At 40.7% G+C, this 14,976-nt stretch overlaps 2 protein-coding genes across 4 annotated transcripts in view; one reads left to right on the plus strand and one right to left on the minus strand.

Moving 5' to 3' along the window:
- Positions 1-11,618, plus strand: part of IST1 (IST1 factor associated with ESCRT-III) — a 34,532-nt gene extending 22,914 nt beyond the window's left edge. For 2 of the 3 annotated variants that reach the window (XM_038538447.1, XM_038538448.1), the window contains 7 exons: positions 457-544; positions 4,415-4,498; positions 4,991-5,101; positions 5,996-6,202; positions 6,823-6,915; positions 8,033-8,081; positions 9,231-11,618. In XM_038538447.1, coding sequence (XP_038394375.1) covers positions 457-544; positions 4,415-4,498; positions 4,991-5,101; positions 5,996-6,202; positions 6,823-6,915; positions 8,033-8,081; positions 9,231-9,430 — 832 coding nt within the window. In that variant the 3' untranslated portion in view covers positions 9,431-11,618. The remainder of the gene's footprint in view (positions 1-456; positions 545-4,414; positions 4,499-4,990; positions 5,102-5,995; positions 6,203-6,822; positions 6,916-8,032; positions 8,082-9,230) is intronic. The other variant, XM_038538449.1, reaches the window with a different exon arrangement.
- Positions 4,178-14,976, minus strand: part of PKD1L3 (polycystin 1 like 3, transient receptor potential channel interacting) — a 69,264-nt gene continuing 58,465 nt past the window's right edge. Inside the window, exons 31-35 of the mRNA XM_038538446.1 lie at positions 14,693-14,903; positions 14,162-14,263; positions 11,866-11,997; positions 11,440-11,519; positions 4,178-8,371 (exon numbers count right to left, since the gene is read on the minus strand). Coding sequence (XP_038394374.1) covers positions 8,356-8,371; positions 11,440-11,519; positions 11,866-11,997; positions 14,162-14,263; positions 14,693-14,903 — 541 coding nt within the window. The 3' untranslated portion in view covers positions 4,178-8,355. The remainder of the gene's footprint in view (positions 8,372-11,439; positions 11,520-11,865; positions 11,998-14,161; positions 14,264-14,692; positions 14,904-14,976) is intronic.

Here is a 14,976-nt window from a genome sequence, read left to right on the forward strand (position 1 = left end):
GACAACTGTTCAAAATGAGGACTCTGAAATCAAAAGGTCTAAGTTTGAGTCTTGGCTCTAACATTTTTCTGACTTTGTAACCTTGGGCTTGTCAGAGTTTCCCCAAAAGTAAAAGAGGATGATGAAAATGCTAAAGTCCTAGAATTATTTGTAAGATTCTAATGAGCTTGGTGGAAGAAGTTTAGAGGCTATCAAGTATATGATACAAATTGGAGGGTTTTGTTGGTTTATATATTTATAAAGATTTTATTTATTCATTTGACAGAATACAGGTAGGGGAGCAGCGGGCAGAGGGAGAGGGAGAAGCAGGTTCCCCACTGGCTAGGGAGCCTGATGTGGAGCTTGATCCCAGAATCCTGGGATTATGACCCGAGCCGAAGACACGTGCTTAAGTAACTGAGCCTGTTGGTTTGTTTTAAAGAATATTAAATTTTATTAATTTCTTTCCTTAATTAGGGAACTAGATTCTGGTCTGGCTGAATCCGTGTCTACACTGATCTGGGCTGCTCCTCGACTCCAGTCAGAAGTGGCTGAGTTGAAAATAGTGAGTACAGCGTTTCAGTGATGTTTGTAGTTTGTCATATTGTTAGGTTGGTTAACACAAGTCATTTCTGTTTATTTGACCAGATATTTTGTATCCTTCCCCATGCTGCTTTTGAAATAGGCTTTGTAAATTGGTCTACCTTCTTTTCAGGCCTGTTACGTAATGCAATAGAACAGTATTTTCAAACTTGAATAATTTTTTTAAGGAGCAAAGTTTTGCATATCTCCAGTTTTCTCTTATTTTTATTGTAATGTTATATAAGTATATTCATGTAAAGTTGTTACACAACTGTAAATGAGTAAAGTTAAAATCATACTAATTTAAGGTTACAGAGGTTTTGTTTCATTCAGTAATTCTACAAATATTTATCTGGTGTATGTTACAAGTTGGTGGGCACTGAGGGTACAGCAGTGAGAAAAATATGACACCAACCCTACTCTTGTAGCTTAAATCTAGCAGAAGAGATAGACATTGAAAACTTCCCCGTCACAACATGGATACGGCACTAGCCGCCATGATATAAATTCAGTTGAGTTGTTCTGTCCTTTTTTCTACATCTTTGCCTTTTTTATTTTATTTTCTCTAGATTGTTTTATCTCCTGATCCGTCTTTTGAAATTTCATTGTCTTCTGTATGTTTTCATTTTTAAGAGCTTTTTTTTTTTTTTTTTTTTTTTTTTTTTTTAGTTTTAAAGAACATTAGAGAGAGAGAGAATGAGCAGAGGAGAGAGGCACAGATAGAGGGCGACCCTGGGATCATGACCTGAGGTGGAAGCAGACACTCAACCAATTGAAGCATCAGAGTGCCCCTAAGAGCTCTTCTTAATTCTCTTAAATATTTACATCATAGTCTGTAGCTTTTGTTTCATAGCTATAATGTCTTTTAACTGAGAATATTACAGTTTCTTAGTAACTTTTCTTGTTCCTGTAATAATTTTCTTCTATTTCTTTTAAACTATCATATAGTGTAAAATCAGGCTTTTCACAAAAGTTTGGTGGCCTTGGCTGTTGGGTTATATTTAAAAGTGAGAAATTAAAACTCTCATGTGCCTGGGTAGGGCTTATTGCCAGATGCCTGTATTGTTGAATGATCTAAGCCCTTTCTTAAGGGAATTCTAGAGTATCAGGAATTAGTTTTCTTCCTCTGGATGGTCATTTCCCTCAGAGAGAAATCCTGTTTCCTACCCCAAGGGTGTAAGTTGTCTGTCAGAATTTCTAACAATCAGAGGAGAAGGAAGCCAAAGGTCTCGTTCTTCTCTTATAGAAGACTTAGATTTTATTTTTCAGTTGTCTTTAAGTGTCTCTGCTCTCTGTTGTGCTTGGAGTCCAGAATCCCTTTAGTTTAACTTCCCCAGAGAGTAAGCCTCTAGTATTCTGATCTGGTAGGAATGATAGTCATAGAGTTTGTGAGTAGAAGAATGGGAGAGTAGAGGCAACTCTTGCCTCCTTTCCTTTTCTTGGTAGAGTAAGCTCTGCACCCAGTGTGGGGCTTGAACTCATGACCTCGAGATCAAGAGTCCCATGCTTTACCAACTGAGCCAGCAAGGTGTCCCAGAGGCAGGTGTTTTTTTTTTTTTTTTTTTTTTTAGATTTTATTTATTTATTAATGAGAGACACAGAGAAAGAGAGAGGCAGAGACACAAGCAGAGGGAGAAGCAGGCTCCATGCAGGGAGCCCAACATGGGACTCAATCCCAGGTCTCCAGGATCACAGCCTGGGCTGAAGGCGGTGCTAAACCGCTGAGCCACCCGGGCCGCCTGAGGCAGCTGCTTTTTACACAGACTTTTAACCTCCTCAGTCTTCTTTTAAAGTATGTATGTATTATGTATTTTTTTTTTAAAGATTTATTTATTTATTTATTCATGAGGGACACAGAGAGGCAGAGACTTTGGTAGAGGGAGAAGCAGGCTCCTTGCAGGGAGCGTGACGTGGGACTCCATCCTGGGTATCCAGGATCAGGCCCTGGGCCAAAGGTGGCGCTAAACTGCTGAACCACCTGGGCCACCTGCGGCAGCTGCTTTTTACAGAGACTTTTAACCTCAGTCTTTTTTAAAAAGTTTTTATTTAAGTAATCTTGTATCCAGTGTGGGGCTTGAACTCATGATCCTAGACCAAGAGTTGAATGCTCCTCTGAGCCACCCAGGTGTCCCAACCTCAGTTTCATTGTAACCTCTCCTGTATTCTTCCTTTATGTTAGGATTTATTGGGGCAGCCCCGGTGGCTCAGCAGTTTAGCGCAGCCTTCAGCCCAGGGCCTGATCCTGGAGACCCGGGATCGAGTCCCATGTTGGGCTCCCTATATGGAGCCTGCTTCTCCCTCTGCTTGTGTCTCTGCCTCTCTGTTTCTCATGAGTAAATAAATAAAATCTTTAATAAAAAAAAAAAAGATTTATTAAAGATGAAACAGATTTACATGTTTTTAAAAAGATGAACTCATAAAAGAACTAGAACTAGACAGATTTAAAAAATAAATCTCATAGTGGAAATGGCTACAAAAGCCATATAGAGAGTGATAAATTCATATAAGAAAAATAAAAAATTTCTGCATCATATAAAGCAACCAAAAACTTATCAAAAGACAAAGGACAAACTTATAAGAACCATGTCTACATGTGAACGACGAGTGCCTCCTTGTTAAGCTCTCACGTGTTGGGGCCACTCTGGTTCAATACCTAAACTATTATAGTAACTTCTTGAATCTTTCTCCTACACCTACTTTGGTTTCCTTTAGTCTATTCACCATTGCATCAGAATAGCTTAGAGTTCTGTTCAAGATACAAGTCTGATCCTGTTACTACTCCTTGCTTTAAAGCCCTTTAGTAGCTCCTATTCTTACAATAGAAACAAAATTCCCTTTTTAAAAAAAAATTTTAAGATTTTATTTATTCATAAGAGACAGAGAGGCAGAGACACAGGCAGAGGGAGAAGTAGGCTCCCTGCAAGGAGCCTGATGGCGGGACACAATCCCAGGACCCTGGGATCATGACCTGAGCTAAAGGCAGACACTTAACCATTGAGCCACCCAGGTGTCCCCCCTTTTTACTTCATTACCTAACATACTCCTCCCTCTGGCTCAACACTCACTTGATTTCATCTTGAAATTAGGATTGGCTCTGTTTTTCCACCAGAGGCCTTTGCACATGCTGTTTTTTAGAATGTTCTTCCTTCCCTCTTAAATCTTCGTCATCCCTTAGATCTCATTGAAGCATCTTTTTTTTTTTTTTTTTTTTTTTTTAAGGAGGCCTTTTTTTTTTTTTTTTAAGATTTTACTTACTTGAGAGAGAATGTGATTGCACAAGTGAAGTGGGGGGCAGAGGGGAAGGGAGAGGGAGAGAATCTCGAGCAGACTCTATGCTGAGTGTGGAGCCCTATGTGGGGCTTGATCTCATGGTCTTGAGATCATGACCTGAGCTGAAAACAAGAGTTGAACATGCTTAACTGACTGATCCACCAAGGCACCCCCTCTTACATGACTTTTTTGGTCAAATCTAATTTCACTGTTACAAGCTATTGACAGTCTGCTGTACTTTGCCTGGTTGACACTTACTATAGCTGCATTTATATCTTTATGTGCATGATCAAGTAATGACTGTTTTCCTCAGAGACTATAAAACTATGTAAGAGTAAGAACAATGTCTATTTTTGTTCATTGTATTTAGAGCATATATCATAAAGTCTGTAATAGAATTTGGTACATAGCTACAGCTTTGTGGATGGATGAACACATACGAATTCACATATACCCCCTTAAAGTTTTACAGGCCGCATGTTTGTTTTGAAATCCAAGAATAGAAGCATGGTTACTGATGATTGGAAGCTTGAAGCAGTCTGTTGGAATGATTTCCATTTTTCTCTGACTGTTTTCTTTTTAGGTTGCTGATCAGCTCTGTGCCAAATATAGCAAGGAATATGGCAAGTTATGTAGGACCAACCAGATTGGAACTGTGAATGACAGGGTAATGAACATGCTTGTTAAACATGATGCAATGGGGTATGGGCATGTTATTTTGTATTGATTGTAGTGGGTCCTAATGTATGGCTGAGTTAATCTAGGGTTGCATATTTCATAGTGAGGGTGAGAAGGCATTTGGGCTGGCAGTGTAGTCCACTCCTTACCTTTTCCTTAAACCTGTGATTGTGAGGCCTTTGGTCCTTTTGTGCCTCTTACAATTTGTGGATGTAGAAGCAAGGTGAGGAACAGAGTGGATGAATTCAAATAGGGAAGGGTGGCATTATCAGTCTTACCGACATCTGGGTCGTGTGTAACCAGAGAACATGAGAGGGGCGTGGGTTTGTAATAATGCTTTGTGACTGAAAAAAAGAAATTTAACTGGTCAGAACCCCTTTTTCTCTTCAGTTTACCTGTAAAATAAGAGGAACAAAATTTAAGACAGGTTAGGCTTAGGCTCATTGGCATAGATTTTTAACCCTGGGTCTTTTACTTACAGCTCATGCATAAATTGAGTGTGGAAGCCCCACCCAAAATCCTGGTGGAGAGATACCTGATTGAAATTGCCAAGAACTACAATGTGCCCTATGAGCCTGACTCTGTGGTCATGGTAAGTTTAGAGCTTTTTCAGAATACAAAGGGAAATGAATCTCTGGATATCACTTTCTTAAAAAGTAACCATATTCTTTGCACTAAAGTTTGTGGGAATTTAAGCCTTTGTCCAGTCAGTGCCTTTTTGGGTAACAATAAATATGCCTGCATTTCTTAGTATTGAAGGATTAGATGAGATGAATGACTGGAAAGCACTTTGAAAAGGTACAAACCTTGATACAAATAGAAAATGGCACTATTGCTGCTTTTTTATAAAGTTCAAGGAATTGAAGAAGTGCCTCAAGACCTCGAATGGATTCTGAAACCTTCATTGGGTGCCTGCTGTGTGCTAGACAATGTACAGAAGGCTGTGAACACAGATAAAACAAGGTCACTGTCCTGATGAGGTTTACACTGGAAGGGGGGCAAATATACAAATAGTAATGATTCAGTTAAGGTCAGTGGGATGTATCATTCAGCTTTGGTGTGCTGCTCAGGCAACTGTCCCCCATCCCAAATACACGCACTTAAGGATAAAAGCATTTATTTCCCCAGCTCTTGAGAATATCGATGACTGGTGACTCATACACAGCTGAGTGGCCCTCAGAAGAAAGCTGCTTCATCCAAAGTCTTTCCTGCGGGAGAGCCTGTATTCAGTACCTTGGTTTTAAAGACTCTAGGGTACCTGCTACAGGGCCATCCCAGCTCCTTAATGAATTGAGCGGTCCGTGTGACTATACAGCAGCCCAGCGTTTTCTTCTTCCCAGCCTTGCTTCCTTCACTTCCCCTCAGGTCTTTATCCCAAGGGACCACCGCAGTAAAACTCCATACTGGTCTCCATCTCAGGGTCATCTTCTGGGGGAATCTAGCCTATGATGTGGGTTAATGATAAGAGTTTCTCTCTCCTTCTCAGGCAGAAGCTCCTCCTGGGGTAGAGACAGATCTTATTGATGTTGGATTCACAGATGATGTGAAGAAAGGGGGCTCTGGAAGAGGAGGAGGGGGTGGTTTCACAGCACCAGTTGGTGGACCTGATGGAACAGTGCCAGTGCCTATGCCCATGCCTATGCCCATGCCCTCTCCAAGCACTCCTTTTTCCTACCCACTTCCAAAGGGACCAGTAAGTATACATATAAATGTGAGCTTAAACTATATAAAATATAGATGATGTATGAGTACACACAGGAGTTGTACGTTGTCAAGAAGATTCAGCAGTGACAACACTTGGTATTAGTGATCATATTGTGAAATAAAAACATTGGGATTTGGAGAAGGTCTTTTGGTTTGTGTTTAGTTAATGATGTGGGAAAATATATAGAGAGAATGCTATATAAACTTGTTCTCATAGGTTTACTGACTACCTTTGGGACCTGTTGCAGGAGGCATACTAGTAGTTATTTCCAAAAATGAATACTCCTTACTACCAGGAAAACCTCCTTTGTAGACAAGGTGAAGGTCATTACTAGTGATAGGAAAGTTTGATTAGAATCTTCCCTTGTAGACAGCAAAGCAGTTGATTAGTAATTTGAAGACTAGCCAGCCTTTGGCTATAGATCTTTAAAAATCTGCAATCCTTCTGGGGCATTTTTTTTTTCTTTTGGAGCTCTTGCATATATACATATATTGAATATATGTCTTGAATATTCACATTGAATACGTGTAGGTATTTCTCCCTTACCATACACAGACCTTAGAAATTAGATAGGGGCTGTTTCTGATGTTGCCTTTGTCCTCTTGCAGTCGGATTTCAACGGATTGCCAATGGGGACTTACCAGGCTTTTCCCAATATTCATCCACCTCAGATACCAGCAACTCCCCCATCGTATGAATCTGTAAGTGCATGAGCGTCTTTTGTAAGCAGCAGGAGAGTGAATCCCATGAAGAGAGAGCAAAATAATGGCCACAGGGAAGGCAAAGTTTTGATCAATTCCTAGTACCAGCATTGCTCTTGCTTTGGATTTTTGTGTTGCTTTAACATTATCCTGGAAATGGGGTGGTGGTGGCGGCGGCAGCAGCATCATTGGTGGCAATGCTTTATTTGCACTTAAGCCAGGAATCAGGAGGGAGCTGCAGATCTCCTAGAAAGTTCTAATAGGGCACTTTATAGTCTTTTGGGTTTTTGTTGTTTCTGTTTTTTTGAACTAACTAGGCAGAGAATTGTATTGAGCTGGTATAGTCTAGCTGCTAGAATATCATAATTAAAATACCAGTTTTGTAAATTCAACAGTTTGTCTTCATCAGAAGTGGCCAGTTAGTAAATTTCACACTATGGCATTAATTTTACATTTTAGTCTTATAGACGAAACTTGTTATAAATGGTGGTAATCATGCCTTGAACTGAATTGTTGGTGTTGGTGTTTGCACCGCTTTGAGTCAGAATTAGAGGGCTACTTTCTGTCAGCCTTGTTTCCTCAGCTAGTATGTGCCTTTTGAGACCTATTTCCATCTGATGCATTACAGAGAAAACAAATTGGTAGGGTATTTGCTGGGAGAGTACCCTGTTCCTGAACTTGCTTAGTGTTCTTTCCTTTGGCTTTCCCTTGGGCCTGGGTTTTTCTTATGTTTCGATCTGCATGCATTGAAGCATTGCCCACAACTGTTTCCAGGATATGAGGTAGAAGATCTTCAGTATTTGAGGACTTGTTTCTTGGAGATGAATTCAGTGGGTTAGTGCTTTCTCTCTGCCCAGAAGGTGAAGGTATCAAAGAGAGGTGTTATGGTGTGGTAAGAATTTTCTTTTTCTCGCTTGGTGGTTATGTGTTTAACATGGTAGTTGATCGGAAGATAAGGAAGGAGTACAGGGGGTGGAGGGGCAGTTTCTTTGGAGCAGGTTCTTTTGCTTCTGCTGAGCAGCTTAGCTTTTGGAGAACATAGGGGTTTATATCAGTATTAGTACTTTATCCAGTAATGACATTGCTTTCTCCCCCAGTAACAGTTTTTGTATTTCAGGTTGATGACATTAATGCTGATATGAATGTCTCTTCTGCACAGATTGTTGGTGAGTATGAGTCAGAAACCCTCATTGCTGAATCCTTTGCGGTTTTCTCATTGCTGTTCCTGCCTCAGAAATAGTGTTCATGTTTGTGGCATATTACCCACATGCCCTCTTCTCTCCCAGAATGTAGATGATGTATAATGAAAGTAGAACTCAGCATTTCCCTTGCCCAAAAAGAAAGTATCTCTCTGGCTGCAGAGAATCTCCCAGAATCTCCTTGTTTCTGTTAATGGTATCATCATTCTTTCAATCTCAAGTTCTTTATGTACCTGCTGCTTCAACTTCCACTGTACCTAGAAATACCGAAAGAGGTAGATTAATTGGTCTATCCAGATACATATTTTTAAACTTGAGCATTAAAGAGGGAGCAGTAGATAAAACCATAAATGAATAGCTCCGTGGCCTTTTCACAAAGCAAGCATGCTCATGTGGTCATCCACTCAGAAAATAAAACACTACCAAGCACTACAGAAACCCTGGGGGATGGGGTACTTTCTTAAATTAGAGATAGGTAACCTCAGTAAAACTGGTGTAGAACATTTTCATTACCTCAGAAAGTTTCCTTACGATCCTTTCCAGTCTACTCTGTCAATCCACTCTCTACCTTTGAGGCAAACACTGTTCTTTTTTTTTTTTTTAGATTTTATTTTTAAGGAGAGACCAAAAAGAGCATATATATGTGTGAGGTGGGAGGGAGGGAAAGAATCTCAAGCAGACTCCATGCTCAGCACCGATTTCAATATGGGACTCAATCCTATGACCCTGAGATCATGACCAAAGCCAAAACCAAGAGTCAGGTGCTCAGCTATCTGAGCCACCCAGGCACCCTCTTATGGGAGCTGACCTTTGTGAAAGGGGACAGTGAGTGAGTGCTCTGTGTACCGAGTCCCAGGTACCACACTTTGAATTTCCCTTAATCTTTTCTCTCACCTTAGGAAAGTGTAACAGGTAGGATTCAACTATATTAAGGAAATGTAGATCTTGTCCTGAAAATTTTTACTGACCTTTAGAATTATTAATCTTTTTTTTTTTAAACCGTGTTTTCTCTTGTATTTTTATTGTTTCTGCCAAAAGGGCTGGTGGGCTTTGAGGATCTGAGCCACTTACTTCTCAGGTGTTTGTAACACTGTGCTTGCTCCTTACCCTAATTAGGTCCTGGACCCAAGCCAGAAGCTTCTGCAAAGCCCCCTTCCCGACCTGTGGATACCTATGACAACTTTGTGCTACCGGAGTTGCCATCTGTGCCAGACACACTACCGACTGCATCTGCTGGTGCCAACACCTCAGCATCTGAGGACATTGACTTTGATGATCTTTCCCGGAGATTTGAAGAATTGAAAAAGAAAACCTAGGTCTTATACTAGGCAACCTCCAGGCTCTGGGATTTGAGACTGAGTTATTTCTCCTTGTAACAAAGAATCTCCATGAAATTCTTTTTCATCTCTTTACCATCACTGAGCACGCTCTTCCTCTGGGCTCTCTTCCTGCTCTAAATTCTGCTGCTTTCCAGTTCTTTTTTGCTCCTAAGAGACTAATGATTAGAGACTATGAGGCCAGAGCAGCTGACTCCTGGCAGCTGGGCTTGTGTCCATCTCCTTTGAGTATGAGCCCAGGTTTTCTCATCACCTGTCCTGTCTCCCCACAGGGAGTGGGAAGGTGAAAGCATTATGAGGAGAGCTGCCAAAGATGGCTGGACATGGAGAAGAATACTTCATGAAGTCTCTCAGCCCTGTGCTGAAGTTCTAGACTTAGAAACAAACCCCTCGATACAGAGGGATTTGTGGTGAGCAAAAATCAAAGCAAAGGTGTGCTATGAATGGGAGAGACTGATTCTGGAAGCCACTGTAACAGTTCTTGGAACCTGGGTCCTCTCACTGGCATATACACTACTCCTTGCTGCAGGGCACTGTTCTACTTGGACTACCTGGATCCAGTTGTGACGTTTTTATGGAAAGTTGAAGGCTTCTCTTAGTTCTACTGGATTCTCAGGGAGCCCTCTGTGGCCTTTTGCTTTGAGTGCTGTGTTTCCCTTTTACCAGAGGGCAGCACTGCATAAATTCCTGTTTTTCCCCATAGCATGTTCTGTTGGATTGCATTTACTGGCAAAGAAAGGACAGATCACATACTGGGCAGAAGTCACCATTCAAGGCTAAGGTGGGCTTCCAGTTGCCTTAATAGAAGTACTCAAGTCTCTTGGGTAATGAGCTGGAATGCCCACAGAAGAGGGGTTCCTGTTTTCATTTGAAAACTTTATGATTAAGAGAACCTTTAAAAACTGATTTCAAGTAAGTTTTTGGTGCCCATTAAAATGGTGGCTGTGGTTCACTACTTTCCTAGATGGATGAGACTCTTACTATTATAACTTAACGTGTTCCTTTGCCCCCTAGCTGAGGCCATCCTTCCCCAGAGGGATGGCATTGGGATCAAAAGATAGGACTCTGGCTTCTGTGTAGTGTAAATGTAAACACCTGTTTCAAGCAACTTTAATGTTTCTGATTGGTTTGTATTTCATAGCTCAGTAGCTGATAATAAAGTTAAAAATTCTGTGCCCTGCTTTCTCCACTGGTTTGGCCAAACGATGAGGTGCAAATCTGGATTTTAGAGGAGAGTATTTTAAGCAAGTGACCCATGCTGGGCACAAGCCAGACCTTGCCTTTGGTTCCTTAGGTAATATGGATGCTTGAAGCAGCAAGGAGTCCATTTCTCTCTCTGTTTCAGCCCAGATAGCATTTGTGAGTTTCTTTGGTTACTCCTCTGGGACAGGGCTCTCCATTAGCCAGACCTGATCTTATATAGCCAAACCGTATAACTTTGATTTTAATAAACTGCAGTGAGCTCACCTCTGGCTCATACATATTTCCCATAGCCATGCTGAAACCATCAGTAGCGTTTTTTCACTTGGCTCTTTGGCAACAGAGCTGGATTATCCTGTATCACTCTTTTAAAGATTTTATTTATTGGAGGGGGCAAAGGGAGAAGGAGAAGCATACTCCCCACCGAGCAGGAGCCCGATGCAGGGCTCCATCCCAGGACCTGACCTGGGATCATGACCTGAGCCACTTCGGCACCCCTGTATCACTTGTAGTGTTAACCCATTCCTGACAGAAATTCATAACTAGGAACTTGCAGCCATGGGGATTTTGATTCCTTAGTGATTTACAAAATTAACAGTATACTATAAACCAATAATTTTCTAAACTAACCCATGCAAAGATAAGTAATAATATGCTAAGTAGTAATAAGCCAGGCTAGGAAGTAACAGAATTAAGATAGTTCATCTTTTAAAACCTGTGTTAAAAAAATAAAATAAAAAATAAAACCTCAGTGTTAATGGCCATTGTTATCATGGCTGTTTACTCACGTGTTCTGGTGCTGCTGGATTCCCAGCAAACTGGAGAGCTTCTGTAGCACCATATCTATCAGTGTACCTTCTTTCAGAGTCTATTGAAAGACAGGAGAGAAGTGAGTGAATTAAATTAAAATTGATGCTAATGTTGGAGGGGGAAGGTACCAAAAGAATAAAAAAGTGTTAATAGTAAAGATACTGTTTCTTTTAATGATTTACTGTCAGGCATTGGAGTGTGTCTGCTACTTAATAATTGAGGACCAGCTATTTATAGTAGATTTAGAACATCATGTAGTCTTGGTAAACCGGGTGTCCTATGAAAATGACTGCCAGAGCTAAAGGGACTATGCTGATACTGTGCATTATGTCAGCAACAATTCAGCTTTTCTAATGATAAAATCATGACAAATTTATATTTCAGTTACTGAGTTAGTTACCTACCTTAAGGGACTTTCTTTCTTTACCAAAGGCCATGAGAATGACTGAAACAAAAAGGTTAATGATCACAAGTACCATCAAGAAGACACTGGTGATTATCAGAAAGGAGCCCAGGATTGGGTCTAAAGCGATAACCTGGGAAGAGACAATAGAATATTTTGAATTTAAATATTGACAGTTTAATTTCTACTTTAAAAATATAAGTTATATGCTAACATTTGGGATATATTCACATAAAATATTTGGTGGAAACTAAGGAGAACAAAACTTTGAAAATGCTTTTGAGTGGACAGAACTTCACAAATGACAAACTTGATGGGTATAAAAATAATGGACACTTCAGAGCTTTCACAAGAAAGGTAAGTCATAGTGGCACTATAAATGATTCAAAGCCCATATGAATTTTGGCAGTTCTGGAAAATGTAACTAAACACAGAAGCTTGAAAGAGCAAAAGCATATTGAAAGAATAAATATCAGAAATCCTAAAAATTCTGCCATACTAAGAACCTCTATAAACACAGAAGCATTCCAATAGAATTAAACAGGTTAACCATAAAAAAACTGGCTTTTATTTTAGTTTTGAGGGTTTTTTTTTTGGGGGGGGGGGTTGTATGCTATGTTTAAAGTATGAGGACTGAGTTTTGCCATTCTTTTTAGCATAGACCATTCTCAAATACAGGGTTACTCTTAGAGTACTTTTTTTTTTTTTTTTTAATTTTTATTTATGATAGTCACGCAGAGGGAGAAGCAGGCTCCATGCACCGGGAGCCCGACGGATTCGATCCCGGATTTCCAGAATCGCGCCCTGGGCCAAAGGCAGGCGCTAAACCGCTGCGCCACCCAGGGATCCCTCTTAGAGTAGTTTCTATAAGTATTTTAATTTACATGTGTAACAAATGATGTTTATTTTCCCATGGTATTGGCTCATTCACTATTGCCACTAGGATACTGTTTAAAAAACAGCAGCAGCCTAACAACTCAGGATAAATGCTTATAATACCACTGGTGGAAATCTTCTGTATGACCAGATATTGCTTAATTATAGATACTTTTAGGTCAACCGTATAACTTGTAAAATCTGAGTCTGTGTTGCTAAGACTTGTCCCTATAAGTATACTCCATTTTCCCTTCATATCATATGATTATGATTAGAGCAGAAAAGAGGGTTTTTTTTAAGTAGAAAAGGTGTTAGCAAAAGCTTATTGTTTTTGTTATTTCCTTAAGAGTCTTAGGGAATGAAGCTTTCACCCTTGGAATGCATAAAGTACTAACTGAACCTAAAACCATAAAAGTTCTTTTGTAGATCTTAGGTGAGAACTTTTCACAACAGAAACTATTAAGAAACTGTAAACTTGCCATTTTTATTCCTAACACTTGAGTTCTAGATTGTTCAGAAAGTTAAACTTCATGAAAGTCTTAAGAGTTCAACTAATTTAAATAGTTTTTTATGTCCTGATCAAACCTATATCTTGGGCGAGGTGCCCAAATCCTCGGGGAGAGAACAGCCTCTCTGAAATGAGCATTTATTAATTATGAACAGAAATATTGCAGCTCTTTTTGGAATTGTATCTCCCTATTTTTCTTAAAAGTCACTTTTTAAAAAAAGTCTTTTTATTTATTTGTTTGTTTGTTTATGATAGAGAGAGAGGCAGAGACCTAGGTAGAGGGAGAAGCAGGCTCCATGCAGGGAGCCTGATGTGGGACTCCATCCTGGGACTCCAGGATCACACGCCCCGGGCTGAAGGCAGGTGCTTAACCGCTGAGCTACCTGATGTCCCAAGTCACTTTCATTGTACACTTTAAAGGGCCACTGAGAAAGCAGTGGGACGCCTGGGTGCCTCAGCAGTTGAGCATCTGCCTTTGGCTCAGGGCGTGATCCCAGAGTCTCAGGATTGAGTCCTGTATCAGGCTCCTTGCATGGAGCCTGCTTTCCCTGTCTGTGCCTCTCTCTCTGCCTGTGTGTCTCATGAAAAAATCTTAGAAAAACAAGCAAACAGCAAATAATGTTATTAATCTGGCTAGGTTATGAGAGCATAAATTCAGGCCCGGGGGTCCTGGCAAAAAGATTGTCAGGAAATTGGGACTAGGTGCTTGGAAAGGACACATTTCTGAGAGTAATAGCCACTCAAGTCATATGCATAGATAGCTCCATAACATGGGAAGGCAAAAATATCTACACGCTCCCCCTTTTCTAGTGTGCAGTGGTACAGAAGGAACTGGTTTTATAAGCAAATTCTCCCCTTAGGTATAATAAAACAAATGGAATCATTCCTGCCGGGAAACCAGGATGGTTTTCACCTCCTCGTGATGAGAGATTCCCATTAGGAGACCAACAACAGTCACTGCGGAGCTGAAGAAAGTTCTGTAGTCAGAAATGCTCCATCCGAACAGCAGGTTAAACTGAAAAGGAGAAAGACTAGTCAGAGGGTAGAGTACTGTAGAGCTGACTTCAGTTCTTTCCCAGCTGGCTTGATAAGGAGCCCAACATTGGACCAAAGGGGAATGGAAATCAAATGCCTTAGTGGCTATTCAAATCTCTGCTTTAAAAAGAAAAAAATTTCTCATAATTACGTAGCATTTTTATATCAATTTATTTGGTCTTCACATCAACCTGTGAGCTAAATTTTAGAGGAGATCAATGTCTGCATTAAATCATATTGCTAATTAAGTATGAAGCTACGACTACAAACCAGCTTGCTTACTCCACTGTTCTTTCCAGAACTGTCGACTTGAACTGGTGGTTTTCCCTACAGTGCTTTCTCAGGGAAGGAGTGTGATTCCAAGGCCAGAGCATTTAGGAAAAGACAGACACTGGGAATGAGGGCTTACAGCAATGGCATAGCCCGTCAGCAGGATGAGGATGACCAGCAAGAAGCCCACCACCTCGTCCCAGGCTTTGCTGAGTGTTGTACCGATGACCTGCAGCCTGGGGATATGGTGCATCAGGTTCCACAGCCGAACAGTTGCCAACAGAACCAGGAAGCCCATAAGGTGAATGGCTGCTGAGTTTACTTTTATTGCCTCACGGAAGCTGATGAACCTGTACCAAGGAAGGCCGACAGTTAGCAGAAGTGGATGCCATCTGCCGCAGTGCTTCCCCTGCTGACCTGCAG

The sequence above is a fragment of the Canis lupus genome, chromosome 5 (assembly GCF_011100685.1).
Source record: "Canis lupus familiaris isolate Mischka breed German Shepherd chromosome 5, alternate assembly UU_Cfam_GSD_1.0, whole genome shotgun sequence".
Lineage (NCBI taxonomy): Eukaryota > Metazoa > Chordata > Mammalia > Carnivora > Canidae > Canis > Canis lupus.